We start from the raw sequence: 26,979 nt of genomic DNA on the forward strand, positions 1-26,979 counted from the left end.
GAGCTATTAGTTTAAATCAAAAATATAAACAACGGACCATGTTTGGGTTTCATGATTGGATGGGCAATGCCCTTTCTGAGACACATGCTGTGCGCGTGAGATTGCGCGCTGCGTTGGGAGATTTTGACACACGTTACAGGTCGAGCCGAGGCAACTCCATAGGCACACACCCTACAGACTACTCTGGGGGATTAACCGTGTTGATTCAAACCTATTTGTTTGTTTTTCTCTACTTGGACTGATATTTATTTCGCAGGCGCCCTACTATTTGTCCTTTCCACAAAAACGTGATCGATGTCGTTTAAAAGGCAAACGCCTTGCTTGATGTGGCCTATACGTCTGTCAATACTGTTTTGATAATGTGGCGTCTGTGGCTGTTTTTGACAGCAGTTGATGGTTGCTGCTTACATGGGATGAAGAGCGGGTACCGGGTTTGTTATAACATATTCAATTGGTTCATCCAAAGACAAACCGGGCAAAGACAAACAGGCCTATTCAATTGGTTCATCCAAAGACAAACCGGGCAAAGACAAACAGGCCTAGAGACGAAAAACAAATTTAAAATACCAGCGGCCACATATTTAGAGGAAACAATAATGACGTTGAGAGAAATTAAATATAGCTCGACGTGTGAATCGTCTAGGGTGTTGTATGCCTGGCCATTACATTATCAAATAAAATAAATGCCTAACGTTATTTTTATCAAAATAAATAGCAAGATGTTAAATTGAACGTGTGCCAGGAGTGGCCTGGGTTGCCGAGGTTAACGTCCCTGCTAATGTAACTGCTCTGTAACCAAGTTGATTTATTTTGAAGAAGCGATGGGGACACTTAGCGGTTATTCCAGTGCATTACGTCCTGCTGGGGCTGAGGTATTCACTAGTGGTCCCAATTCAACTTACATTTCCTTCTCATAACCCACCCGAGGGACCTGCCTCCAGACAGTGAACACCAAACGTCACCGCCTTTGGACGGCCTACTTACCTGAAGAATTTGGACAGGTTGAAGGTTTGTATGCTGGCAGCAGGCGCCGATGCCCCCATACACTCACACATAGAGCTGCCCTCAGAAGATGTTAAATGATCACTGCCCGAAGTGACCATAAGTAACCAGTGGCGCCTCTTAGTGGTGAATTGATAGCACTGCAGCTCTTACCTGCAACACGGGCTCGAGCTATCCTCCTAAAATTAATATTTTAGTTAACTCAAGCAAAAACAATTAAAGCAAAGGATTTAACAAAAAAGCAAAGGGGTTATTTACCCTCAAGAGTCTTTAAGTAGGCTCATGCATGTTATGATGGCATGATGGTAAGTGTCTACATGCAGGTGGCGGCGCAGGTGCAGTTTCCCTAAACACAGGACATTATGACAGCGTCTGCCCTCAGAACCTCAAAAAGAAGGATCCCGTGGCCCTGATTGAGTTGCGGATAATGAGCATCGGAAAAGACGCAGAGATGAGAGGTAGACCTAAGATGATGTATTTATTTTATAATAAGGACCTATTTATTTGTATTAATGTTTGACACATTATGCATTATGTATTATGTTTTTATTATAATTCCACTTTGTTTGACCTTATGCAGAGCACAATGGGGAGGAAAATGGATCAATGGACCTTTCCAGAGGTAAGCAAACGTTAATGGCTGTTATCAGCTGCTGAATTTAAGGTTGGTGTTATCAGTTGCTAAATTTAATTGATTAAGATGTGATCTAAAGTCAAACCATATAGTGCATGTTGTAATAACCAACAAATAGCTATTAACTTAACATTATAAAAAGCATTGATTTGTGAGGCAGCTTCTACTGTGGCTAGTATGAGTTGTAAATCTTAAATACATTTATATTTACATTATGTTTGGTTAGGATATGTGTTTGCCAAAGTCAACGTTATTTTAAATTAATTCATTTATTCAGAGAGTCAACATGTGCATGTTGTCAGATAGTAATAAATTGAGCAAAGTTGCTGGTCACTTTTTTGTAACAACAATGCCTGAACTATGATGTACACTGCAACATGACGTCCACCTCATTTCAGGACATAGATAGCAGCACGTGTCTCTGATCATAGAAGCATTACGTCTGAGTGTCCTTGTAAATCAGCAGGGTGGTGAGAGTAAAGTACTTAGCACTGATATGAATGAAACCACTCAGATTACTCAGTGAGCCACAGCAGATGGTGTTAAGTGTGCTTTCAGCTAATTTGTGGATCTAGCCCACAACAAAGTCACCCAGCTAAGAGGTTAAGAGTCTGTTTACATCAGACTTTATTTCGGTATAATGATGTTGCTCTGATGGGGGCGCCAGTATTGTGTGTGTTTTCTTGTCCATATCCTGGCAGTCAGAGACCCCCATCGCAAAGTGGCACTGGTTTAGTGACACCACTGTTTTGGTAACACCATTGGTCAGGGAAACGTGTTGGAACTGTTTATAAGTTTATATGTGTTTAAGTAATGATCATACATTTAACTGGTTTCGTGTGTAGCTACAATATACACAACAACACATTTAGATATATAAACGCATATCAAAATAATCAAAACTTTGAAACAGTTTAAAGAACAACAGGGCCAAGAAGTGTTTAGAATCATGTGCATCAGAATCATGTATAAACCTTTTCAAATCTTAGAATTGGATGAAGCATGCATTTCACTGGTTCTACTGAAGAAACTTCTGTCGAATACACAGATTACATTGGTGGCCATGTTAACACAATAATCTATATAATCTAACACGAAAATCAACCAGTTTAATATAAGTGGGCTACACTTTGCACGTAAACAAACGTACAAACATTTTTTTACGTTTTGTTTCCAGATCCTGCAGCTGATGTTGGTGAAATCCTCCAAAACATCATTGGGAACCAAAGCGTCTCCAGTACTCAGAAGATGAAACACCTGCACAACTTCGTCAAGGTTTGGAATGAAAACAGCATGATTTCACCAGGCATTATTACCAACGATCCTTTGTCCTTGGATCAGGGATATCATCTTGAATGGGGATTCTTCTACCCTAGCTCCTATGCAGGGTAGGCCTTCAAGAGGACGAGCTGGGGCTAAAACACCAGGAGCTCATCATTTGGTGAGGATTTGGACATTTCTGAATGTTGATGATGACATTTTCGTGTTCGTTTTAGTTTCATCTTGTACAATCAAAGGTAAATTACATTCCAGCGTCCTCAATCTTAAATAAAAGTCGTCTTCAGTTGTGTCCATTAAAAGTGACCCTGTTGTACGTGTTTGCATGGTGATTGTCCCTGTGGCAGTGTGCGGTTGTCTCTGCTGAGTGACTCCATGGAGGTGCGTGCGGCCGGGCTGCGAGCCCTGCGCTACCTCATCTCAGACCGCAGCATCCTGGACAAAGTCCTGGCCTTGAACGTGGACTACCTGATCACCAGGTGACAGACACACCACCAGCCCTGTGTAGTCTGATGCTATTCACTAATATTGAGTCATTCTGCAGAGAGGGAGAGTGACCTCAAAGACATGATATCATTATGAGATATGTATTTGGAGCTAGGGAATCGACACTGTTGTTACATTTAATCTTGTATATTATCCCATAATGGTATTGATTCTGTTTTTCTGCTGGTTCTTGCAGGTGTATAGACATTCAGGACAGTAACAAGACCGAAAAAACGCAGGCTCTCAGGCTAGTTCGAAAGGTTAGATTTCACTCAAATGATAGTTGTTGAAGTGTCGAGTTTTGAGTCTGTAATTCTTTTCATGACGTTCTTACTGTTACAATTAACAACGTGATCATTGCCAAAGTGATGGTTGCTGTGAAAGTGTTATAGTGTTACATAACCAACACTGTATTATAGTGTGGTGGCGTCATGGTTGGACTCGGTGTCTCCACACAGATGATGGCGGTCAATGCGTCCGTCTTCCCCTCCTCCATCACCAACTCCCTGATGGCCCTGGGAAGCGAGGGCTCCCAGGAGGCCGACGACATGGTGCGGCCCTGCATCGCCATCATCTGTGAGCTTTGTGAGTGAACGCCAACAGCAACGCACTGCAACGACTCCATGCTCCACGGTCACCTGTCTCTGGTGTACCTCTACAGTCGATATTACGGTCATATATTACTGGCTAATATTTCTTGTGTCGACATTGCTTACTATACAGATTGTTTTTATTATATTTATTTCCATATATATATATATTTTTGGGTCTTTTACTCTTATTTACATTATTCTAGCCTGTTGTGTACTTTCTGTGTTATCACCCACATTAACCATCTAGGATTGATAGAGTACATTTGATCCTATTTACTATAAGGTCACTCTCACTATTTTACAGCCCTGTTGAACCCGGCCGTGGTGGCCCAGAGCAGCGGTCTGAGCGCCATCTTGAAGAACGTGATTGGCTGTCGGCTGAACAGCATGAACGAATCACTGATCGCCACCGTCCTCCACCTCTTCAACCACCCCGACACGCGGCAGTATGTCCGCTCTGACGTCGAGCTGGAGGTACGGCCAACCCAGAGACACGCACGGAAAACTCAATGAGATGAGGGATTCACCTTCATTTAGTTATCAACGAAACCCTATGCAAGGAGTGAGGCACCTTTAAGACACTTTTGTTCTGGTACACAAACAGTCCTGGAGCCCAATCATGAAACCAAATGAGATCTCCTATTCTTACAGAGTTTTATTTAAAACATTCTTGTTGTTCTGCAATTTAACAGGATCGTAATTTAAAAAATGTTCATCACTTATCACCTTTGTATATGAAGACAGGATTTTTTGACGTTGAATAAGTTTAGTTTTTTTGTACAATGTTCTTATTTTTCTGTTGCTCCCAGCAAATCCTGGTCCCGTACACGGACTTCCACTACCGACTGACCCCTGACATCGGCGAGGAGCACCTGAAGTCAGTCCTGGATTTATAAAGCACTATTCTGTACCCAGCCCTCCTCTTGGTGATATGGTTGGCATTGATAATACTTTGGTTGATCTGATTTGTGGTGTTCAGGGAGAACAGAGATGCTCGCTTCCTGGCCAGTAAGATGTCAATCATTGCTACTTTTCGCTCTTGGTCAGGTAAGATTTTCTTTTATGAATTTATTTAAACATTTGCTGTCTATGAAACCAGACTTAAATTAGTGCGTTAATTGTGTTTCAACAGGTTTGAGTATGGTAGGGCATTACTCGTGATTAATATTGCCATGGATTCCAATAGTTTGTATACTGGAATGACCGGATGACTTGGCGAAGACTGTTTACGTTTGTATCTCTCATTGTTAGTTAGTTTGACCAAACACAAACTTGTTGACCCTGCAGGCATTGTTACCTTGTGTAAGTCGGGGAACTCAGGGATCCAGTCTCTCATTGACCTGCTGTGTATACCAAACACTGAGGTGAGGGTAAGTATTCAGAGTTACAGTATCCTGCATTCATAGCACGCTGAAGGGCATGCTGTGTAACCTTGCATTTAATCAAAGCTCTGTAAGAGATAGAAACGTTTTTCTGGTTTTATTTGACATGAAAGATATAGTGTTTCGGCCTTTTGGGCATTAAATGTCAACAACAAAACCCATACATTGTTGAATAGCTGTATAAAGTAACTGCAATCCGACTAATGCAATGGAGATTTTTTTTTGTTATCATATGTTTACATAAACATTTGAAATTTCTTACAGATAAAAAATAAGTATCTAGGAAATTAGCCATTCATTACCATTTTGATTTCATGGTGATTTTCCACACTATCTCTTTATGGTCCGACAGAGAGCCTTGTTAGAAGTGATCTATGAAGTCTTCCTTCTGGACGTGCCTGTCGAGACAACAGACTTTACCGAAGCGCTGATCAGTGTCGGTAGGTCTAGACGATTAGCTATAACCACGCGTAGTTGATTCTTTAGACGTAACATCAGACAGAATATCAAGCTTCGGGGAGTTGTTATTTAAACGGGTACTTTTAATGTGAAACATCCCGTAGACCCTGGTAGACATCAGCAAGGGTGGAGGCTTACTGAAGGCTTCATCGTCTCTGAGGCTCTGGTTATTCTTCCACAACGGTCCCGATCAAGGTATTAAACGTGTTCATATTCTCCTTTTGGTCGTATTATGAATAACTATTCAGGTCGAGATTCAAATGTTTTTAATAAATCTCCAATGTGTATCTTTTTCTTTCTCAGACCAAACCTCATAGACAACTACCTGGCGTTCCTTCTGTCGGCCTTCATCCATAGCAGACTTCTTGAGGTGAAAGAGGACTACAGTTATTCTTACTGACTTAAAATGGCTTGTTTTCATCCGTAACCGTGGTGCATTCGCTCGTCTCCAGGGTCTGGTGGAGTTGATCACCAGCAGCGATGACTTCATATCAATACAAGCCACAGTGCTACTGGGACAACTGCTCAATATGGTACCGTAGTCCCTCTCGCCCTCGCTGATCTATCTACATCTCCAACTGTCTATCCGTACATCTACCGACACGTCCGTCCGTCCGTCTGTCTGTCTGTCTTGCGATCCTTTTTGTAAATGTAGGATTGTAAAACAAATGTCTGTCATCATGTCTGTCATGTGCCCGTATTTCTGTATGTCTTTCTGTCTGTCTGTCTCTATATGTCTGTCATGTGCCCTTATGTCTGTCTATTTCCTCCTGTCTCTATATGTCAGTAATGTGCCCGTATGTCTGTCTTTGTCTTCCCCTCTGTCTATCTGTCTCTACGTCTGTTTGTCTCTATATGTCAGTCATGTGCCCGTATGTCTGTCTTTGTCTTCCCGTCTGTCTATCTGTCTCTACGTCTGTTTGTCTCTATTCGCTGTCATGTGCCCGTCTGTCTTCCTATGTCCTCCTGTCTGTCTGTGTCTATATGTCTGCCTCTCTCTTCCTGTCTCTATTCATCACCATGTTCCTTCCCCTGTCTCCAGGCCAACAGCATCCTCCCCCACTGCCACAGCCACCACCTCCACTGCCTGCCTCGCCTCATGAACATGGCCGCCTGCTCCGCCGTCCCGCGGGCACACAGACAGTGAGTCTCATCCCTGCCCAGTCCCGCCCTGTCTGAACGGCCATAGCCGTCCCCAGTGTACGCACAATACAAGCTGGTGGTTGATCGTGCGCTTATGACTTATCAGACAAGATGAGGGAGACCGATGTACATGATAATGCATTCCTGACTCCCGTGGATTTATTGAAGGTTCATTGTGATAAATTGATAGATGGATTATATTCTACGTAACATTCTCCATACCGAAAATAGAGTAAAGGTATGACGCTCTCCTTGGACATGGTGTAACAGACATGGCCATTTTGTTTCATCATGTATTCGTTTTATTATCAAGTCATGAAGTTTCCAAAGCAAAGCATTGGTTTAAAAAGTGTATGTATAATCCCAGCGACACCAGTGATTCCTGCGACCCACACACTGATCTTAAGACTCTGGTGTCTGCAGAAGAGCTCAACCAACCCCAATGCGTCCACCACGGGGCCTGGTTAACAGCTTGAGCTTGGCCCTCCAGACAGGCCCGGGCAGCAGTGACCAACCTGAAGCTCTTCCACGAGAGGACCAGGCAGGGTCCCTCCCCTCACAGCCTGTACCTGGACCACGTCCTCCGCAGGGCGGCCGGGGCGGCGGCGCCCCCCCACGGGTCCCTGGCCCTCCCCCACAGACCCCTGCCCAGGGACATGTTCCCCATGAAGGTAATGGAGACACAAGCCCTAAGGCTGTGACACCACATACAGCGGATTCAGAATCTCATGTCGTTAAGTAACAGGTAAGTGTAAGGGACGATTTATGCAAGGATGCCTTTAGGTAGACTGTATACCTGGGGAGTCTCACCTAGTGCCTTTGGGTTAGGAATGGAACCCCTTGGCTCGGGCCTATCCTGTTTATTAGGACGTACTCGCTGACGGTAGGACGTCCTGAGGCTGCTTGTACTGACGACATGAACCCTGTGTGTGTGTGGCTCCTCAGGAGAACGACGACGCCCTGCTGGCCAACCTGAGGGACAGCCACGTTCTCCACCACGACGAGAACCTGGACTGGAACTGGGAGCTGGTGCAGACCATCCTGAAGGTCGTGCAGAACCTCCGATAGTATTTAGAATTATTTCATAATCTGTGTATTTATTCAGAGGTAAAACACGGATCGTAATACTAGTATTTTTTTTTCTTATTTTTTACTGTTTATCTTTACTCTTTTCTATATTCTATATATATGTATATATATATATATTATTGTCTATATTTGTGACAGCTGTAAATATAAAAAATATTTTGCCTTCTGTTTTGTAATTTTTTGTCTTTAGTGGCCGAATGTTAAACTGCAAAGCAATCGGGATGACCATATACACAAGTGAGTATACACAAGTTGTACTTCTCAGGCAATCATCATACCCCTCCTCAAACATTGAATCAGGAGCCGGCAGCTGTCAGGTCCTGGGCGCCTTGCCCAAAGGCCATTACAGGAGGGCGGCAGACATGGGGAACGAGCACTCACGAGGCTACCCTCCCCGTCGTGTTGTCCTGCGGCTTCCCTTTAGGTTTGTGAGGAGACTCCTGTGGTTCTTCATGCCCAGCAGTAAGCTGTTTGTCTCCATGAAGCCCGACCACCCGAGGGCCCGACAGACCACTGTGGTCGGCTGTGAACTCATCGAGTTCCTCCTAGACTCGGAGGAGGTCGGTTCTAACTATCTGTCTGCGTTTGGATGTGTCACAGCCTTAACGCTTGTTTCTTCTAGTCTAGTAATGAACCACCTCGGCCCTCCCCCCGCTACACCATTTGTTATCTCATCAACGGATGTATTAGCTAATCACATAAAGGCCACACCCATAGAAATCCTTTTAGCCCAACCAGAGAGTAACCTTTTTGCACAATAAACATATCTATACAACTGTGTACCTCTGCAACTAAAACATTCTTTAATAAACACTTTTATTTTGAAATTTAGAAAATACAAAATAGTGCCAATGACCCCCAATAGATTGAGCCAGAGTTTATACCAAAGACGTTTCAAACTGCCAATGTTAGTTCAACAGTGAAACAGTGTGATAATAACTTTAAATTCAAATAAATAAAAAGGATTGGGAGGTTTTCAATGTAGAAATGATTGCTTTCATTACTAAAATGATTTATTGACTTTAAATGAAACACTTGCTATCTTCTCATCCCTTCTGGTAAACCCCTCCCAGGAAGGGGATGTCTATCTGGAGGACCTGGTGAAAGACATCGTCCAATGGCTGCACTCCTCTATCGGGCCCAAAGCTGGCAGCAGCAGCAGCAGTAGTGCTCTCCATGGCAACGGGCTACTACTGACCACACTCAGTCAGTACTACTTCCTGTTCCTGGGGACGCTGTCAGCTCATCGCCACGGCGTCAAGGTGCTGGAGAAAGGGAGCGTCTATCAGTGGTCAGTGGCTCAGGGTGGTTATCATTAAAAATATTAATATTATTATTTAACCTTTCTCAACCTCTTTTTATACTGATGGCCAAAAACCCTCTCCAGTCCAAGACGTTGTTAAACATTATCTAAAGTCTTGCCATCGGATGTTTTAATCTATATTAGTTATGATGTCATTTTTATTTAAATGTACTGCTTTTATCCGTTTGGTTTAAAAGCCTTTTTATATATATATATATATATATATATATATATATATATATATATATATATATATATATATATATATATATATATATATATGTATATATATATATAAGGGAGTTAGGCGTCAGGGGGATGTCATAATGTGGCCTGTTAAGCCCTTTGAAACTGTACCTGTGATTGATTGAATTGAATCGAATTGAATTGACTATATAGATATAGACTTTATAGATATACATGAAGGTGATGTGTGAAGAGAGGAGCTTTGGGTCTGCCCCAGCGCGCGGTGAGCTAACCCCCCTCCCCCCTGCAGCCTGCTGAGCCTGTGCATGCAGAGGAACCAGGACCACGTGGTGAAGCTCACCGTCTCCACGCTGGACTTCAGCCGCGACGGCCTGGCCCGGGTCGTCCTCTCCAAGGTCCTCATCGCCGCCTCGGAAGTAAGAACCTCCCGCCGCTACGGAGCCTGATGACGGAACGCCCGTCGGCCCCGCCCTTTTTTGATTGACGAGGCTCGGCGTGAATCAGAAGATTCAAATACTGTTACAGGTCTCTGCCTTTATGGACAGAACAGTGGCTGGAAAGACAGCTGGAATGACGTGTAGCAGGAGGGGGTTGAGGTTTGTCAGAACAAGGATCTGATTGGCCGTCTCTTAACTTATCCTGTTTTTCATCAAATATCCACTTTCATCAAGTCCACTGTATGCCGCTGACAGTTTGGCAGAACAGGCTGGAGGGGAGCCATGGTCGCTGGTGGATGTCTGGCCTTCAGCGTTGACTTTAGGAGTTAACCTCTTAGTTGGTCCTCACGTCCCTCGCGGACCACCTCATATGTAAAGGGTAGAAAACAGATGAATACACAAGCAGAGGCTGAGCAAAGAGTGCCAGCGCCCCCTTAGTAAACAAACGTACTACTTTAGAAGGCCATGGCCATAGGGACACTGTGGAAAGAAAAGTCAGCCATGTTGCTCCCAGTATGTTTATTCAGCCAACACAAAGTAAAATAAAAAGATGAATGGAAAACACAACAAGGAACAACAGATGATGGGATGCCAAACAACACTATTTGTGAAATAATAGAAAGCCATAAACTATATTTACTGAGAACACAATCTTTAAAATCGATATGATCTATATCGTTTATTCTACTATTGTAATTTTAAGTTTAAAATACGAATTCAAGAACAATGCCCCGTGCCAACAGTAGTACTCTATCTTTAAACGCGCCAGCTTACGTGATAAGTATCTTACGGCGGCATTATTAGTTCAGGAGGGGGAGCGGGTTGGCTGTCAAACACAAGGTTGTTGGTTCGATCCCCGGCTCCTCCTAGCTGCCTGTCGAGGTGTCCCTGAAAGAGGCACCTAACCCTGCCTTGAGCTGCCTTGAACCCTGCCTTGAGCTGCCTTGAACGGCTGTCGTCGTCATGTGAATGTGTGCATGAGTGGGTGAATGTTAGGCAATATGGTCGAGCGCTTTACGTAAAAGCGCTACATAAATGCAGTCCATTGACCCAGTGTCTGAGGCAGGAGGCCGTGGTTTGTGGCGTTGTTCGCTGATGACGCCCTCCCGCCCCTCACAGAGCTGCCGGCTGTACGCCACCAGGCACCTGCGGGTGCTGCTGCGGGCCAACGCAGAGTTCTTCAGTAACTGGGGCGTGGAGCTGCTGGTCACCCAGCTCTACGACCGGAGCCAGCCGGTCCGGCTGGAGGCCCTGGACGTCCTGGACGAGGCCTGTGAGGACAAGGTCAGGGGTCACGACCCGGGAGGCTAACCGAATGCTTTGAGGCCGAATGGTTTGAAAATTAGAATTATTTGAGATTTCTGTTTTGTCAAGTGCAGCATGGTATGGTGGAACTCCTTTTTTTACATGCCTTCTTAAAACAAAATGAAAATGTATTAAAAGAATAGATCAGGATAGTAGATTATTATGGCGCCATGTTTGGATTGGTGGAGTTCCCATGTGAACCAATTGCCTATCATAGTTCGCTTATCATGCTTAAAATAAAGTCTGTTTGTGATTCTCCAGGCCAACCTTCACGCGTTGGTGGAATTAAAACCAGCTCTCACGCACCTTGGAGACAAGGGAAAGCTGCTGCTGCTGAGGTACCTTACTGTTACCTTACTATTCAAATACTTTAACTACTACTAACGACAACATTTACAGACAAACCACTTTCCAAATAATGTCCTCCATAAAATGCATATTATTAAAATCCAAAAACCCATAATATAAAATAAGATGCTCCCAGGTGGGATGTGAACAGATCAGGTAATATTCCAGCTTTACAGGATCTCCTCTTCTGCTTTCAGGTTTCTGTCCATTCCAAAGGGTTTCTCCTACCTGGAGGACAGGGGGTTCATCACTGGAGAGCTGGAGAGATGGCACAAGGTGGGCTTTCACCTGGCCTCTGAATCTCTCTGCAATGAGGAATCATTCGCTTAATACCACTATGTGTTACTCATGTTCCCTCTCCCGATGTCCATCTATCTGTCTGTGTCTCTCTCTGTGTGTGTCTCTCGCTCTGTCTCCCTCTCTCTCTATCCTTTCCCTCGCCCTCTCTCTCTCTCTCTCTCTCTCTCTCTCTCTCTCTCTCTCTCTCTCTCTCTCTCTCTCTCTCTCTCTCCCTCTCTCTCTTCCTCTCTGTTTCTCTCTCTCTCTGTCTTCCTTTCTCTCTTTCTCTCTCATCCGCTCTCTCTCTGAGTCTCTCACCCTCTCACCCTCCCTCTGTCCCTCCCTCTCTCCCTGTGTACAGAAGTATAACCTAAAGTACGTGGACCTGATGGAGGAGCAGCTGAACGAGGCTCTCACCACGTACCGCAGGCCCGTCCTGAACCGGAGCAATCCTGGACGCTCCAGCGCCCCCCGGTCCGTTCCCGGTTCTGTTCTGAGAAGTTTTGTTCCTGGTGTCATGGCCGGTGGTTTCCAGGCAGCCATGTCATCATAGATGCCATCATTCAAGGAAAACCATAATGACTTTGATATAATGACTGTACGGAGTCGTTGAAGCATTGCTCTGATTGGTTGCAGGTCTATCCATTTGCTTCCGGAGGAATTACGGTCTGCGTCCTTTAACGTCCCTTGAAAATCCCTAAATGGTTTTAATGTGTTTAATCCATAGAGGGAAATTATGAGTCAATATCCCCATTTTATCCAACCTTTTTTAAATGTACTGCATTTAAGTAAAGACTTGGAGCAGAATCAATTCACAGCACTAATATGTAACCCACTAGATATCCTTACATCTGACATAAGTGGTTTTAGGGTTTGGAGGTTCCCTTGAAATCTAACACTCGATGGTTCTACTTTCTCTTCACAACCAGGGCACAAAGACCAGCCGTCTACCCCCTTGTTCACCTATACGGCCAGTTAGTCCATGACAAGGCAGGCTGCCAGCTACTGGAAGCACAGGTCGGTTTTTGCTGTAAACCATCTGGTCAACTAGCCGATGGTTTCATCAAACACGACACACAGTGATTCAGATACATGATATTGCCTTTGAGGCCGGTTTCTGCAGTGGTTAAGTTTCATCTTCCTAATCTTATCAACAAAAACAATCACGCAAACAAAAAAACACCAAAAAAGTTGTTTTCCTTTCGCAGTCGATTTCAGCTATTTATTGTTTTTACAGGATCTATTTTAAAGTTAATATTGTTATTTTGCTGCAGAATGTGCTCCAAGATCTGAGCTCGGTGGTTCGATCCCCAGACCTCGACAAATGGGAGGGCATCAAGACACTGAAAGCTGCTCTCTGGGCTCTGGTAAACCTTAGTTCTGCTGTCCATATATACAAACCCTTAATTCATAGTGGGCCTGGATCGATCTATACTGGTATTGGATGCTAGTTCACTACTATAGTATGTTGTGAGGATGTACTTTCCTTCAAATGCTGCTTCTTTCCAAAAAGTTTTATTGTAAAGATAGATTGTATGAATAGATCGTATAGATCAGATATTGAACAAATTCAAGATCATTTCAGCTTGTTGATACATAGACTGATGTGAAATAAATGAATACCAATAATTTGTTGCTACGATTTTTTCAATTAATTATATTTAATACATTGGTATCTTTTTCATTCAAATATAGTATAGATTAGATCTAATATTTGAAAATGGGGATGAGGATATTTGTATCTTTTTCATTCAAAGTATAATATAGATAAGAAAAAATATGAACATCAGACTTAGTATTAGTATTAAAAATGTATTAGCTCATCTAAACCATGAACACAGACCATGCTTGTTGTCCATTGCAGGGCAACATCGGCTCCACCAACTGGGGTGTGAACCTGCTTCTGGAAGAAGGCGTGGTCCCTGAGGTCGTGGCGCTGGCCCAACACTGTGAGGTGCTGTCCGTCAGAGGGTAGGAGCTTCCCTTTGTCCACAGCCTTGACATGATTTACATTTACCAACGACAACACCAACCCACATGGGATTCCTCTCAGCTTCTCTTCAGTTTAAAACCTCAATCGTGCAAAGGTATTGCATCTGGTTCCTGGATCTGAGGAAGCTAAAACTGTATTGATAGAATATTAAATGTATCTAAAGGCTGTAATATATGTATTTGGGGTATTTACTGCATGTATCTGTGGTAACTAATGAATGTTATGTCATTCAGACACTACTGGAGACAAACTCAAAGTCATTAAGCAGCAGGTAGGGGTTAAGGCACTTTGGTCACAGATGGACCATCGCAGTTCGAACCTAGAACTAGTTGGCCTCGAGTCCTAAACCCCATCCAGGGACTAAAACCTATCTAGGGACTAAACCCTATCAGTGGACTAAACCCTATCCGTGGACTAAACCCCATCCAGGGACTAAACCCTATCAGCGGACTAAACCCTATCAGCGGACTAAACCCTATCAGCGGACTAGACCCTATCAGTGGACTAAACCCTATCAGCGGACTAAACCCCATCCAGGGACTAAACCCTATCAGCGGACTAAACCCTATCAGCGGACTAAACCCTATCAGCGGACTAGACCCTATCCAGGGACGGAACCCTATCAGGGACTAAACCCCATCCAGGGACTAAACCCTATCAGCGGACTAAACCCAATCTAGGGACTAAACCCTATCAGCGGACTAAACCCCATCCAGGGACTAAACCCTATCAGCGGACTAAACCCTATCAGCGGACTAGACCCTATCCAGGGACGGAACCCTATCCAGGGACTTAACCCTATCAGTGGACTAAACCCTATCAGCGGACTAAACCCCAACCAGGGACTAAACCCTATCAGCGGACTAAACCCTATCAGCGGACTAGACCCTATCCAGGGACGGAACCCTATCAGGGACTAAACCCCATCCAGGGACTAAACCCTATCAGCGGACTAAACCCAATCTAGGGACTAAACCCTATCAGCGGACTAAACCCCATCCAGGGACTAAACCCTATCAGCGGACTAAACCCTATCAGCGGACTAGACCCTATCCAGGGACGGAACCCTATCCAGGGACTTAACCCTTTCAGTGGACTAAACCCTATCAGCAGACTAAACCCCATCCAGGGACTAAACCCTATCAGCGGACTAAACCCTATCAGCGGACTAGACCCTATCCAGGGACGGAACCCTATCCAGGGACTAAACCCTATCAGTGGACTAAACCTTCCCCAACAGACAGAATGAGACGGTTAAACCATTCCCCCCCCCCTGCCTCTGTGCGGTAGGACGTGCCTCTACACGCTGGGCATGCTGGGTAAGACGAGGCGGGGCTGCGACGTCCTGAAGCAGCAGGGCTGGGACGCTGTGTGCCACAGCAGTCTGACCCCCTGGCCCCTGGTGCCCCAGGAGGTGGGCCTCCAGACCCAGGCCTGTGACGCCCTGCCCCCCCCCCTCAGGATGCGCCGGCCCCAGTCGGTGTCCCCCCGGAGCCGGCGCTACAGCGAGGGGAGCCAGCCCCCGGGCCGCCACGGTGAGTCTGAGGCACTGCCTCTCATGGTTTGTGTATCAACTTTAACAGTCATGAGATACGATTCTATTTTACTTATAACTGATTGCTTTATTAATCCTAGATGGGAAATTCGGGATGATGATGTTATTAGGAATAATGTAATCTGATAAATATTATGAGTTATACAATTTGATAATACATAGGGTCACCCCCGTCAAAATTATGCTGTCCTACCTGGATTAACTGTAAAAGACACATGTACAGGATAACCGACGCAGATAAAACTGCTAGAAAAGGTTAAAAGAGAATGTGATAATATGAAGTACGCCCACCTGTGAGATTGTTGTATAATGTTTGATTATATCCTAACTATGATCAGGTTTTAAACCAGGTTGCTTCACCTAGGTGATGTGTTCGTTCCAGACGATGACCAGGGGAGGGACGGCAGGGGGCCCCGCCCACGTTCAGCTCCTCACCACCATCAGACCCCAAGGATGACCATCACGGGCCCCTCCGGAGCACCCCCTCAGCCCCTAGAGGGCCCGATGACAGGCCCCACTGCAGGACCCAGCCAGGACCCCCTCTGGACAGCCCAAGAAGAGCTCCCCTTTGGGGGGTCGGAGGGAACGTGTCTGCTGCCCTGGGCCGTGGAGCCGGAGGTCCCTGGAGACCCCCGAGAGCGAGGGGAAGGCGATAGGTCGATCACCGCCATGACCGACATCAGCGTGATGGGTTCCACGGAGTCTGCGCCTGCGAGTGTCCAAGGTCTCCAACCCATGACCTCCACCGCCACCACCACCGCCACCGCCACCGCCACCGCCCAGATCGACGTCCTCCAGACCCCGCAGCCGGGCCCCCCCCGATCCCTCTCCGCCCTGCAGCTCTCCGGGTCCGGGTCCACGTCGCCGGCCCCTCCCGGCCCCTCCTCGCACCGGCTGACCCGTCACACCAAGTCCCTCAAGGGGACTTCGGCCCCCGGGACCCGTCTCGGGAACTTCACCCGCTCCTCCTCCACCTCCTCCTCCCCCTCCTCTCCCTGGGGCTACCGCACCCCGCGGACCCCCCTGCTGGCCCGGTCGGCGTCCCTCAGGCAGTCCAGCTCCCTGGACGCCCTGGGCTACGCCACCCTGCGGAGGCTGCAGCAGCAGCGCATACAGCCCCTCCTGGGCCCCGGCCGGGCGCTGGCGCCCCCCGCCAACGAGGCGCTGTTCGCCGACGCCATCGCCATGACAACCGGCCGCCCGGGCGGCAGGTTCACCTCGCAGAGGTGAAACAAGAAGACCTCACATTCGTTTTTTTTTTTGTTTTTACTTGAACCCTGAGCACATTGAATTCCCTTCCTCAGATTCGAGGGCCGCCGACCCTAACGTCTGTTCTTCTAGAAATAGAAAATCACAAGAATGTTGTAGGCAATTTGCGTTCTCATATTCACTGAATAAAGGAATGATGGCATGAATTAATTTGATGCAACCGCGACCTTGTTGTCGGCCTGCAGGTTCGGCAGGACGCTGAGATTCGCGACGCTGGACCAGGAGGACCTGCTGAGCCCCATCAACCACGACACCCTGCAGCGCTCCTCCTCCTTGCGCGCCATGGCAACCGCTGACTCAGCGGGCGGTCTCCACGGTGACAACTACATCGGCATTGCGTTGCCCGTTGACATCACCAACATGCTTCATGTAACCATTACTGCTCTTGTTTTTGAAACACATTTTTTATATTTTTTTATGTAATTGATAGGCTATTTGGTGGACGGTTTTATGAAAAGCATTTTCAAATGTGCAGAGTGAGTACATTTCTTAGAGTGGGAATTGAACCCATAACCCAGACACATTTGAAGCCTTTGCTCTACCAGTTGAGCTCGACAGAACCACAGCAATAGCTGTGAGTTAGCAAATAATTTGTGGTCAAGATCACGAATACCAAATCCCTTTTTGGGGGATCACAGTGTTCATTTTATAATGTATAAAAAAAAAAGCCTGACCCTGTAACCATTATTTAGCTTTATTTGAATCTGGGTTCAGTCTCTGTGATAAGTCCTTTTAATGCTCATTCAATACATTTTGCTTTAATGATTACAATTTTCCTGATTTCATGTGAATCCCTTTACGTCTTGATTCTGCGATGTTGAATTGACTGATCAACGTGTTCTGGTTTCTCAGATCAAACCAATACCATACTTCCAGAAGACATTGAGCCCACCAGCCGAGGACCTGTTCAACGATGAAACATCTGATCATGGTACGTTCCTTCTATTCTTCTTCTGTATTTGACTGATAACTCTACTCTAACAACTCTTGTTCTCTATTTAGAGATAGAAATAGAACGTTTCAGTTTCAGTATATAACCCCTTGAGACGTAGCATCTCGTTTTTGAGTGGGACCAGACAAAGGACACGACATGAGATACAAAACAATGTGCCACAAATACCAGAAATGGGTACAGTTACAGTCAATGAAAGCACAAAAACAAACACACACACTCATCACACACACTAGAGTCATTGATGCATGTTAATATAGTAACTTACAGTGAATTTGATAAAGGCTTGTGACATAAACGCATCTTAATCGAGGTGTTCTGTATAAAGGATGCCTCACAGGTACATTGAGGACATTGAGGAGCGAGTGATCGACTGATTAGTTTAATTTCCTCAGAGCCCGGCCCCGTTCACCAAGAAGGTGTGGACTCCAAGCTCAGTTCTACGGAGCTCCACGCGACAGAACCACAGTCCCCACCGAGGCCAGTGGACACTGGGCTGCAGGAACACACAGATGACAACTGCCTTTACTGTTCTGGTCTCTCTGTGCTGGGCCTGAAGTCTCAGAACTGCGGTCCAGGTGGGATATACACATATATAAATTGTATTTTACTATAGTTAAATGTGTTTTTTTTGTTCATGGATGTATACACTGCGTATATGGCTGATAGTCTTTATATTTTATATCATTGGTCTTATTTAGTTTTCATCTTATCTATTGTGATAGATGAAGATATATTTGTATAATTCCTTCATTAGGATTATCATTAATTTATCTGAAATTATGAAATCTTTATTATTGCTAATTCTGATGCAATTTCTAAGCAGAAACTAGGGCACAGATTCTAAGTCTGCTGATGCCTAACGTTAGGGTGGGCGGATGTTTGTCTCAGACCTGGTGGATGAGCTGTTGTTCTCCGAGTGGTGCAGTACCTCCTCCCCCCACCTGGAGGCCAGGCTGTTAGGGGTGTCCGGCACCACCCTGTCCCAGGGCTCTGCAGGGAGCGGCCACGGTGCGGAGCTGGTCCTCGGTGAGGGTTCTTCAAGCTCTTCTGTGGTCCTCCTCAAGGTTCCCTCGTTTGGCTTTGGAGCATTCAGAGGCAGTGCATATTGCGGGCCTGTGAAGACCCTTTGGGACTGTAAGAAGTGAATGTTTAGTCTTTCGGGGACACATTATCCAAATTGACTTCAGAGAACTAGAGACAATTCGTTAGGGGTTGACGTCATCTTGCTCAAGGAAAGCGCTTTACATTTTGGGATCAAACCCAGTACCTCAAACACTCCCTACACTATGCTGCCCACCACTGTGATAACTGTAACTGGGACAAAGGGCTATACAAACCAATTTGAAAAAAATAAAAAATGTAGCTTTTGCCTTAACAATCCAATTACTTATATTGTATATATTTAATTTCTTTCCATATTGTTTTCATTCATTTTTTTATCCTTCTTGCAGTTGTATTGTTCCTCTATTTCTCTGTACTTTCTGTTGTGACACCCTCGTCTTGGACAAAGTCATCTTTTCTTAATTGACCTTGATATGTTTACGTTGAGGATCCCTTTAGTAGATATTGTTCGTCGGACTCAATGTGTTTCTCCTTGTCTCTTGTCTGGGTCGCTGGGGGCCAGGAGTGAAGGCCATCCCAGAGAACGGCCCCTCTAGCGGGGTGCTGCTGAGGAAGGAGGTGCTTCGTCTGGTGGTCAACCTCAGCTCCTCGGTGGGGACCAAAGGCAACGAGTCCAGCCTTCTGAGGTATGAACACAGACTCTGTGCTACACAATAGTATAGTGTTAGTGTTAAACTTAGCATATAGTCATACTTTTCACATTCACAGTATAACTTACAAGAGAGTCCTGTGTTGGCCAGGACTCTCTTGTAAAAGAGATTTTTAATCTCAATGAGACTTCTCCAGGTTAAATAAAGGTTTAATAAAATATATATCTAGATATATATTACTGTTATCATTCACAATATATACATACTGTTCACATTCACAGAATAACTTATTACTGTTCACATTCACAGTATATATTCTACTGTTCACATCACATATCTTATTAATGTTGTCATTCACATTGTATATTCATACTGTTCACATTCACAAGCGTTGTTCTTCTTCAGTACTGTTGTTATTTGGGGGCTTTCCGATCTCTTCGGACACCATTTTCCCCTCCGATGTAATTATTTATAATTATTTCGATTTTCAATTCATTAACATTTGTCAAACAATTCAAACAATCAAAGCTAATGACAATGGATTCATGGACCATGGATGACTGGTATAGGGGCCCCAAATGTTCTACATTCTGTCACCCACCTATGTAAGTACTTTTGGCCCAGGACCCACCCCCTTTTTTGCCCCAGAACAATTAAAGGTAGTGTAGGCAATTGAAAGAAACCAGCAATAGTAAGCTAGATTTTGAGGCAAAGCAACCAAAAATATCCCACCCCTCTTTTCAGGCCTCCCTCCGACGCCCCTCCCCCAGAACACATGACTAGCTGGCTAGGTTTAGCAACAGGTCTGTCTAGCCTTGTGGAAGACTCTGGTCATGCGCAGTGAGCTCACGGGAACAGTGTGTGCTGCAAGCAAGATTGGAATGATTTGACAGGCTTATTACAGGCTTTCGACAGCTACAGATACCGGAGTTTTCTTTTTTTTGTCAGAGCATTTGATTGATTGATTGCTGTTTGGGATGTAAAGAGATGAAGACAAGTATGTCCAAAAATACTTTGTCATATTAAATTGCTAGAAAAAATAAAATTTAAATTGCTTACCCTACCTTTATCTTTTATATATTCAAATAAAATCAAATAAAACTGACAAGACTGTGTGACTTTGTTTTATAATAATTTGTATGGAAATATTTGCGGCTGTCCGGCTCCCCACTCAGACCCCTGCTTGCGACCCACATAAGGGTCCCGAACCATTGTTTAAGAACCACTGGTAAGGACTGGCAGCAGTGGTCGACTTATACCTGAGAGGGTGTGTTTCACCCTGGCAGGATCAAAGAGAAGTTCCCCCATGCCTTCGACGACGTCTGCCTCTACTCGGATATCTCCAACCTGATGGCTCACCACACCTTCGGCCTGCACGCCCGGCGCTTCATCCAGGAGCTCTTCCAAGATGTCTCCTTCCTGCCTGTACGTAGGGGAGCCCAGGGGGCTGGAAACACTCAGTCATTGGCTGAATTCCAACCATAACTCTGCATGTGTGCGTCGCCCTGAAATCGTACAATAGCTCTGCATTTTGACTCACAGCTGTTGCAAGAGGATTGCAACACAGGGGTTAGACGCTTTTGGTTTGTATTATCTAAAAAGGAATTTCCCTACCACTATACAAAGGAAGTTATAACCATAAATGGTTAGCTGGATTACATATTCTGCGTTGATTTAGATTTGATTCAAATATGTTTCTAAATGACGTTGTCTTTCCTGTAGCTTTATGAAGAGGCAGAGAGCGTCCTTTCTACAAGAGAGAACTCAAGCTGACCCAACATCCTCGGGCCACACCGAACTTTCACTTCCCATTCATCATGACCGTATCTTTGCACAGTCAAGGGGGAGACTGTAACTAGATCAAACCAAATAAGACCACCAAGCCTGTTGTTAATCTGCCAGTACCTACTGCTATGTCTAGGGCTGTTGAGCAACCTATGAGTTGATAGTAAGTATGATAAAACACTAATACACATTTCTTTTACCCTAGCTTGTTATTTACCAAAGTGTTGCAAAGGATGAAAGTGCATATTAAAGATGACATACATTTCATTTGTGTTGATTTTGCTCTTGTTTTGAAGTATAATAATCACAGAACAGAACACAGCAGTTATTATTTAATAGTGTGATTATTATATGCATAATTGCAGACGTGTATTTCAAGAATGATGAATTGTGTGTGTGTGTGTGTGTGTGTGTGATGAATTGTGTGTGTGTGTGTGTGTGTGTGTGTGTGTGTGTGTGTGTGTGTGTGTGTGTGTGTGTGTGTGTGTGCGTGTGTGTGCGTGTGTGTGTCCGTCCGTCCGATAGTATAGTCATTATACAAATACTTTTTCTGGCAGTATATTTATATAGACCAACATCAATAGCCACTTAATTCAATGTCATGCATTGATCAAACATTTACTTAACAATAAGTAGTACGTTTTGTTCAGTTTATAATATTATGCCAGTGATTTCTATGCGCAAGCCGCCTGTTATTGTGTTTGTTGGATTTTTATTGTGCAAGTGGCTCATATTAAGCTTTTAACCATGGTTAAAAGTTTAATATCCATTAACGGATCTTCTCCCTAACAGACAGAGTGGTTAAGATGCTGCCTCTGTGAGTCACTGTCTTTACCAGAATAAGGCGGATTCTTTATTTCCTGGATATCAGAACGTCGCAATCAGCTCAGTGTTAATTTCTCGCAGCAAAGAGCAGAGTTCAAAAGGATGTATTATCACGATGCTTTCACAGCGAGGGACGCAGTCGAACCATGGTTTTTATCGGATTATTGAATATCTGAGCAGGGCTTCTTCAACAGCAGGCCTGACGTTACAGTTCCCAAAACGCAGGCTTTCTATGGTAAGTTCTTCTAATGTGTTGACATTTGTTCTGTGTGTAAATAGCCTATTTTTAACGATTACTTAGATACGTTGCTACACAATTTAGATATCAAAATAGATATCCATGTACTAATATATTTTGCATTTTCGCATTATTTTCTAGATTAAAACACATGCTCATAATAGCTATGACCATGGCTGTGGTGTCCCCCTGGCTCCTTACCTCTCTGCTCCTCCACATTGGTGGAGCAGTCACCGTGCAAGATGCTGGTGAGCATTGGTTCTGTTTACCTACAAACCTGGTTTATGCTTAAGTTCTCCAGCTGATGATCTTTTATTCACCCTACTTAAGTATTCATCCCACCTTGGATAGAGTACATCTCAGATCATCATTCAATACATTGGGGGGGGAAAGCTCTCAGATGTTCACTCTGACTGGTGTTGTTGACCAGGGGTGATGCGGTGTGGACCACTTAACATGACGGTCGGTCGCAACTACTCTGAGCAGAAGGTCCAACTGACGTGGGAGGATCATCCGTCCTGTCTCCTTACGCGAGGGCAGATCGCCTACGAGATCGACGTGCTGTCGACGGATGACATGAAGACGATTCATCACGTGAGGAGTTTTTTATGAATGAATTATCTTTAGGTATGATATAGAAACTCTAGTTGGAGCGTTATTTGTGAGAAATAGCAAAGCCATCTTTAGCGATTATTGATTGGAATGCTCTGTGAATGGTCTTTTATGCTTGAATTTGCCTGCCTCCCTATTAAATGAGACCATCCTGATTTTAGACGGGCTCACTTCTGACAAATCAGGCCCTGTGATCTCCAACCTAGACAAAATAATAGGTTTGTCGATTTGACCCAAAACGATCCATATGAGCTTCTGCTGGAACAGCACTCCCTATTGACTATGCCACCCTGCCTGTCAAATTTTGCTCTCTTCTGCACTCTCTCTGATTTTAAAATGTTACCTACAAAGCTTTTAATTTGACTTTTTTTGTTCCTGATGTAATTATAACCATTATTGTAGGATGTTGTTATTGTCCCACAGAATCAGACCGGATCCATCCACCACTGGTTATGGGTCTCTCCTTTGCCGTTAGAATGTGCTAACAACACATTTAAAGTCCGTGCCCAATACGAAGACCAACGTTGCATCAACGGTTAATATGCAATTTGTATTTTATATGTTTTATTTAAACATTGCACTCTGTAACTTTTCTACTGCAGCTACTTGTCACGACTCAGAACGGGAATCAATTGCAGATCAAAAGGATTTATTCACAAACAGTCCAGCAGGCAAATCAGATTCCATGTACAGGCGGGGTTCGTAAACAGGCAGGCAGGCAGAAAGATACAGACGGACAGGCAAGAGATCCAAAACCGGCAGAAGACTTAGTCCAAAACAGCAGGGTCCAAAACCGGGAAGAACAGTAAACTATAGAGTATACTCTTTAAAGATCTTCACGCTAGTCTCACTCACGTGGCACTCAGGTAGCACACAGTACATACCGTGACGATCTGACAAAGTCAACAGAAAGGGCAGTGTTTAAATACTCCACCAATCAATACCAAATGAGAGACAGGTGAACAGAGAAAATGGAGGGAAACAAACAAAGGCAGGAAGTTGCCCAAATAAGGACATGGGTGTTACTCCGGGCACATGACCAACACATGGCTACAAACATAAACAAAGTCCAGAATTATCACACTCCAACAGGTACGGGGAGACAAAAACAACAGTCCATACGAGAATCCTGACACTACTAGTCCGTTAAAAATAATCTGAACTTGGACATTTCTCAAGAATAAAACAAGCCCATCCAGTGAATCTATTTCACTGTTATTACTGTAGCTATGACTGAAGCTACAACTCAGCCCACTAGAGGGCAAGGGTAAATCTTACATAGTGCTGCTTTAATACGTGATATAATTAATTATAAAAGTGCACTTAATGAATTGTCCTAATATAACAATCTAGTGTTTTCATGTATTTTGTGTGGTGGTGGTTGGTGTCACTATCAGGGATCCCGTTTCCCAGCCAACCCACGCTGTTCCCGCCGGACACGCACGAGGTCTACGAGGTCGGCAGCAACGTGACTTTCTGCTGCCTCCTGCCGCCCTTGAAGACGTTCCACGGGTTTACGCTGAACGGCAAACCGAAAGAACACGTTAAGCTCAACAACCAGACGTACGCCATGACGGTGCACCTGCGCAGACCCTCTGGGTTCGGCGGCACTGACGTCACCTGCAACAATTCGGACTACGGCACCACCTATTATGTGGGCTGTAAGTCGGCTTCTTCCTTACGTTCGGGTTGACCCGATTTTTAGATTTGATGCATGGTTGGGCTTTTCTGGTGTTTGACACTTGTAGTGTAAAGCCCCTCTGTCCGTGGAAGTGTGGATGAAACTCCAGACAGCGGTTCATGTTGCTGAGTGAGGCCGTGTGGGTTCACCATATCGGAAACTGCATAGTTTTGAAAGCATTACTAATGATTGGTCTGCTTCTTGTCCAGACCGCCCGCGCGATACGGATCTCCAGTGTGAGACTCGAGACTTGCAGTCGGTGGTCTGTAACTGGAGCCCCGACAAAAGCAGACACTGGCCGCCAACAAAATACCCCACAGAATATGAACTACTTGGAAGGTGGGTCGCAGCCTGCTTGATTAAACACCCTACTAGAGATGTCCGATATTATCGGCCCACCGATATTATCGGCCCGATATTAGCATAAAAATGTAATATCTGTCAATATCGGTATCGGATTTTTTTTGCCTTAAAACCGATTTTTTTTTATTTATTTTTTTTATAGCTCAAATAAATGTTTTCAAAATTGTGCAGTACAGTGCACATTGTAATTGACTCATATTTGTGCATTTATTCAATTAAGGTTATTGAGTTTTAGTTAAAGAAACATACTGCTATGTTGCACATAGTTGTTCAGGTACAATGTTTTATCATTTGTGGAGTCAAGTTTGCCCTATTTGTTGTGGGCATTGTCAAGATTATCTCAGGGAGAGTGTAATCAAAACTGTTGTCTGAGACCATTAAAAAAAAAAAAATAAACATGGCACTTTTCCCTTAAATTAAGTTGAAGTATTTTTCTTATTTTGCACAGACAATGTTAACATTTGGAAAGCCTTGTTGCATTCAAGAATGCATCCAGTGGGGCATCACAATAACATTAAGCATGTTGTGTTGATTCCACAACAGGAGATATGTAATGTTACCTAAATTAGGTTTGAGGAAAAATAACCCAAATATCGACATCGGTATCGGCTGATATCGGAATCGAAAATTTAGAGTTGGACAATATCGCATATCGGATATCGGCAAAAAAGCCAATATCGGACCCTACCAAATACTGAATGTGCTAATAATGTCAAGAATTGCACATTTCAGTGGGTTCTGGAGCAGTCCACATGATTTAATAAGCCGTTGGGTGGCTGGGTCCTCCTAGCTTAGTTTAGCACCTTTCACATCATCCATGGCAGGAGGCAGGGTCAAGGCTAGGTTGGGGGGGGAAGCCCGCCTCCTATGAAGTGATTGGCATAACAGCAAGTGCAAATCATTTCAACCTTTAAAAGTCAAATTTAAAGAGCTCCTATTTTCCTTCCAGATGTGAGCTTGATAAGCCATTACTAAATGTTTAAAAATCTTCCTCTTATCATCCTCTAGGGAATTACACCTGGGGGTAAAATAGGGGCCCTTTAAGGCTGTTGATGAATGCTTCTGCATGTCAAGATGTCTGCTTTGAACGAGCTGGTTTTAAAAAGTGTCTAAAATGGGTTGGTGTGATGGAAAAGTTCTTTCTGTTTTTGCTTCTTTAGATCGTGTTCGAAGACTGGCAAAGTCACAACCATGAAGCGCTGTCGCCAAAGAGAGGTTATAAAGGCCCAAGAGAGAAACTGGACGTTGACTGTCCGAAATGTGCTCGGCACGTTGGAGCTCACAGACAGGGCAGACTTAACTAAAAGAGGTCAAGTATAATCTCATTTTCAACTTCTCTTCTCATCAAATGTTCAGTCTACAGTTAAAGGTGATGTAGTTGATGTAGGTGAGTTTTGAGAGTTGTAAAGAGAGCAGGACAGAACAGCATGATTTTTTAATCAAACTTTTTTAAGGAAACCACGCTTCGCTCTCTTCTCCCTCTCTCCCTACGTTTCTCCGACATCACATATCTGTGATTAAAAGGCAAGATGGAAACTCTGATTCAGTCAATTGAAATATTCTCAAACATTGGCTGGCACAGTGAGCTCGATAAACAGATATTGTGATAGTGCATTTCACTATCTAAGAGCTGACGCATTACACTCCAATAATAGCTCTTAAATAGTCCCTACAACACCTGTAACTGCAGCTGTTAGACCTATATATGTAAGTCTGTTGAACTTTGTTAATGTGTTTTTTAGTTCACATGTTCGCTCCTCAAAATTTGACGGCTTCAAGGATAAATGCGAGGAATGCTAGTCTGGCATGGGAGTGGTCAGACCTGCAGTACAGAAAACTAAGAGTACTGTGTCAGATCATCCTTAACAGTAAAGGAGACACAGATGTGGTGAGTGTTTATAATGATGTTACAATGTCAATCAGGGAATTGGACTCCACCTTTAGTTTGTTTGTTTTGTGTTCTAGAGGAACTACTCTGGATTGGGTTTAAATCAAGCACTTTTGAGTGACTTGACGCCGAATCTGAAATATGAAGTTCAGGTCTGC

At 44.3% G+C, this 26,979-nt stretch overlaps 2 protein-coding genes across 9 annotated transcripts in view; both read left to right on the forward strand.

The window, feature by feature from the left end:
* The first annotated feature begins 25 nt into the window (after positions 1-25).
* LOC115532167 (rapamycin-insensitive companion of mTOR) lies at positions 26-21,481 on the forward strand. Of its 5 annotated transcripts, none has more exons than XM_030341742.1 (39): positions 125-1,008; positions 1,326-1,460; positions 1,583-1,624; positions 2,823-2,911; positions 3,013-3,077; positions 3,262-3,393; positions 3,597-3,660; positions 3,859-3,985; positions 4,298-4,467; positions 4,803-4,870; positions 4,973-5,040; positions 5,281-5,363; positions 5,728-5,815; positions 5,939-6,029; positions 6,138-6,204; positions 6,287-6,367; positions 6,877-6,977; positions 7,468-7,648; positions 7,923-8,024; positions 8,257-8,303; positions 8,491-8,626; positions 9,140-9,357; positions 9,866-9,992; positions 11,133-11,297; positions 11,580-11,656; positions 11,864-11,942; positions 12,307-12,419; positions 12,875-12,962; positions 13,220-13,312; positions 13,810-13,916; positions 15,229-15,473; positions 15,858-16,719; positions 16,948-17,131; positions 17,615-17,693; positions 18,110-18,292; positions 18,606-18,743; positions 19,342-19,465; positions 20,716-20,854; positions 21,152-21,481. In XM_030341742.1, exons 2-39 carry the CDS (start codon positions 1,430-1,432, stop codon positions 21,200-21,202), a joined length of 4,905 nt encoding a protein of 1,634 aa, XP_030197602.1. In that variant the 5' UTR covers positions 125-1,008; positions 1,326-1,429; the 3' UTR covers positions 21,203-21,481. The 5 variants fall into 5 exon arrangements, 4 of the variants coding, with proteins under 4 accessions (XP_030197604.1, XP_030197602.1, XP_030197600.1 ...); XM_030341740.1 differs by having other exon boundaries at positions 128-1,008; positions 2,814-2,911; XM_030341743.1 differs by having other exon boundaries at positions 128-1,008; positions 2,814-2,911; positions 15,876-16,719.
* A 234-nt stretch (positions 21,482-21,715) lies between these two features.
* LOC115532170 (leukemia inhibitory factor receptor) overlaps positions 21,716-26,979 on the forward strand; it is an 11,902-nt gene continuing 6,638 nt past the window's right edge. For 2 of the 4 annotated variants that reach the window (XM_030341753.1, XM_030341754.1), the window contains exons 1-9: positions 21,716-22,274; positions 22,419-22,525; positions 22,708-22,871; positions 23,292-23,424; positions 24,287-24,550; positions 24,780-24,909; positions 26,094-26,242; positions 26,676-26,821; positions 26,899-26,979. The exon at positions 26,899-26,979 is cut by the window's right edge and continues 70 nt beyond it. In XM_030341753.1, coding sequence (XP_030197613.1) covers positions 22,429-22,525; positions 22,708-22,871; positions 23,292-23,424; positions 24,287-24,550; positions 24,780-24,909; positions 26,094-26,242; positions 26,676-26,821; positions 26,899-26,979 — 1,164 coding nt within the window. In that variant the 5' untranslated portion in view covers positions 21,716-22,274; positions 22,419-22,428. The remainder of the gene's footprint in view (positions 22,275-22,418; positions 22,526-22,707; positions 22,872-23,291; positions 23,425-24,286; positions 24,551-24,779; positions 24,910-26,093; positions 26,243-26,675; positions 26,822-26,898) is intronic. The other 2 variants (XM_030341752.1, XM_030341751.1) reach the window with 2 other exon arrangements.

This window comes from Gadus morhua, chromosome 19 (assembly GCF_902167405.1).
Source record: "Gadus morhua chromosome 19, gadMor3.0, whole genome shotgun sequence".
Classification (NCBI taxonomy): domain Eukaryota; kingdom Metazoa; phylum Chordata; class Actinopteri; order Gadiformes; family Gadidae; genus Gadus; species Gadus morhua.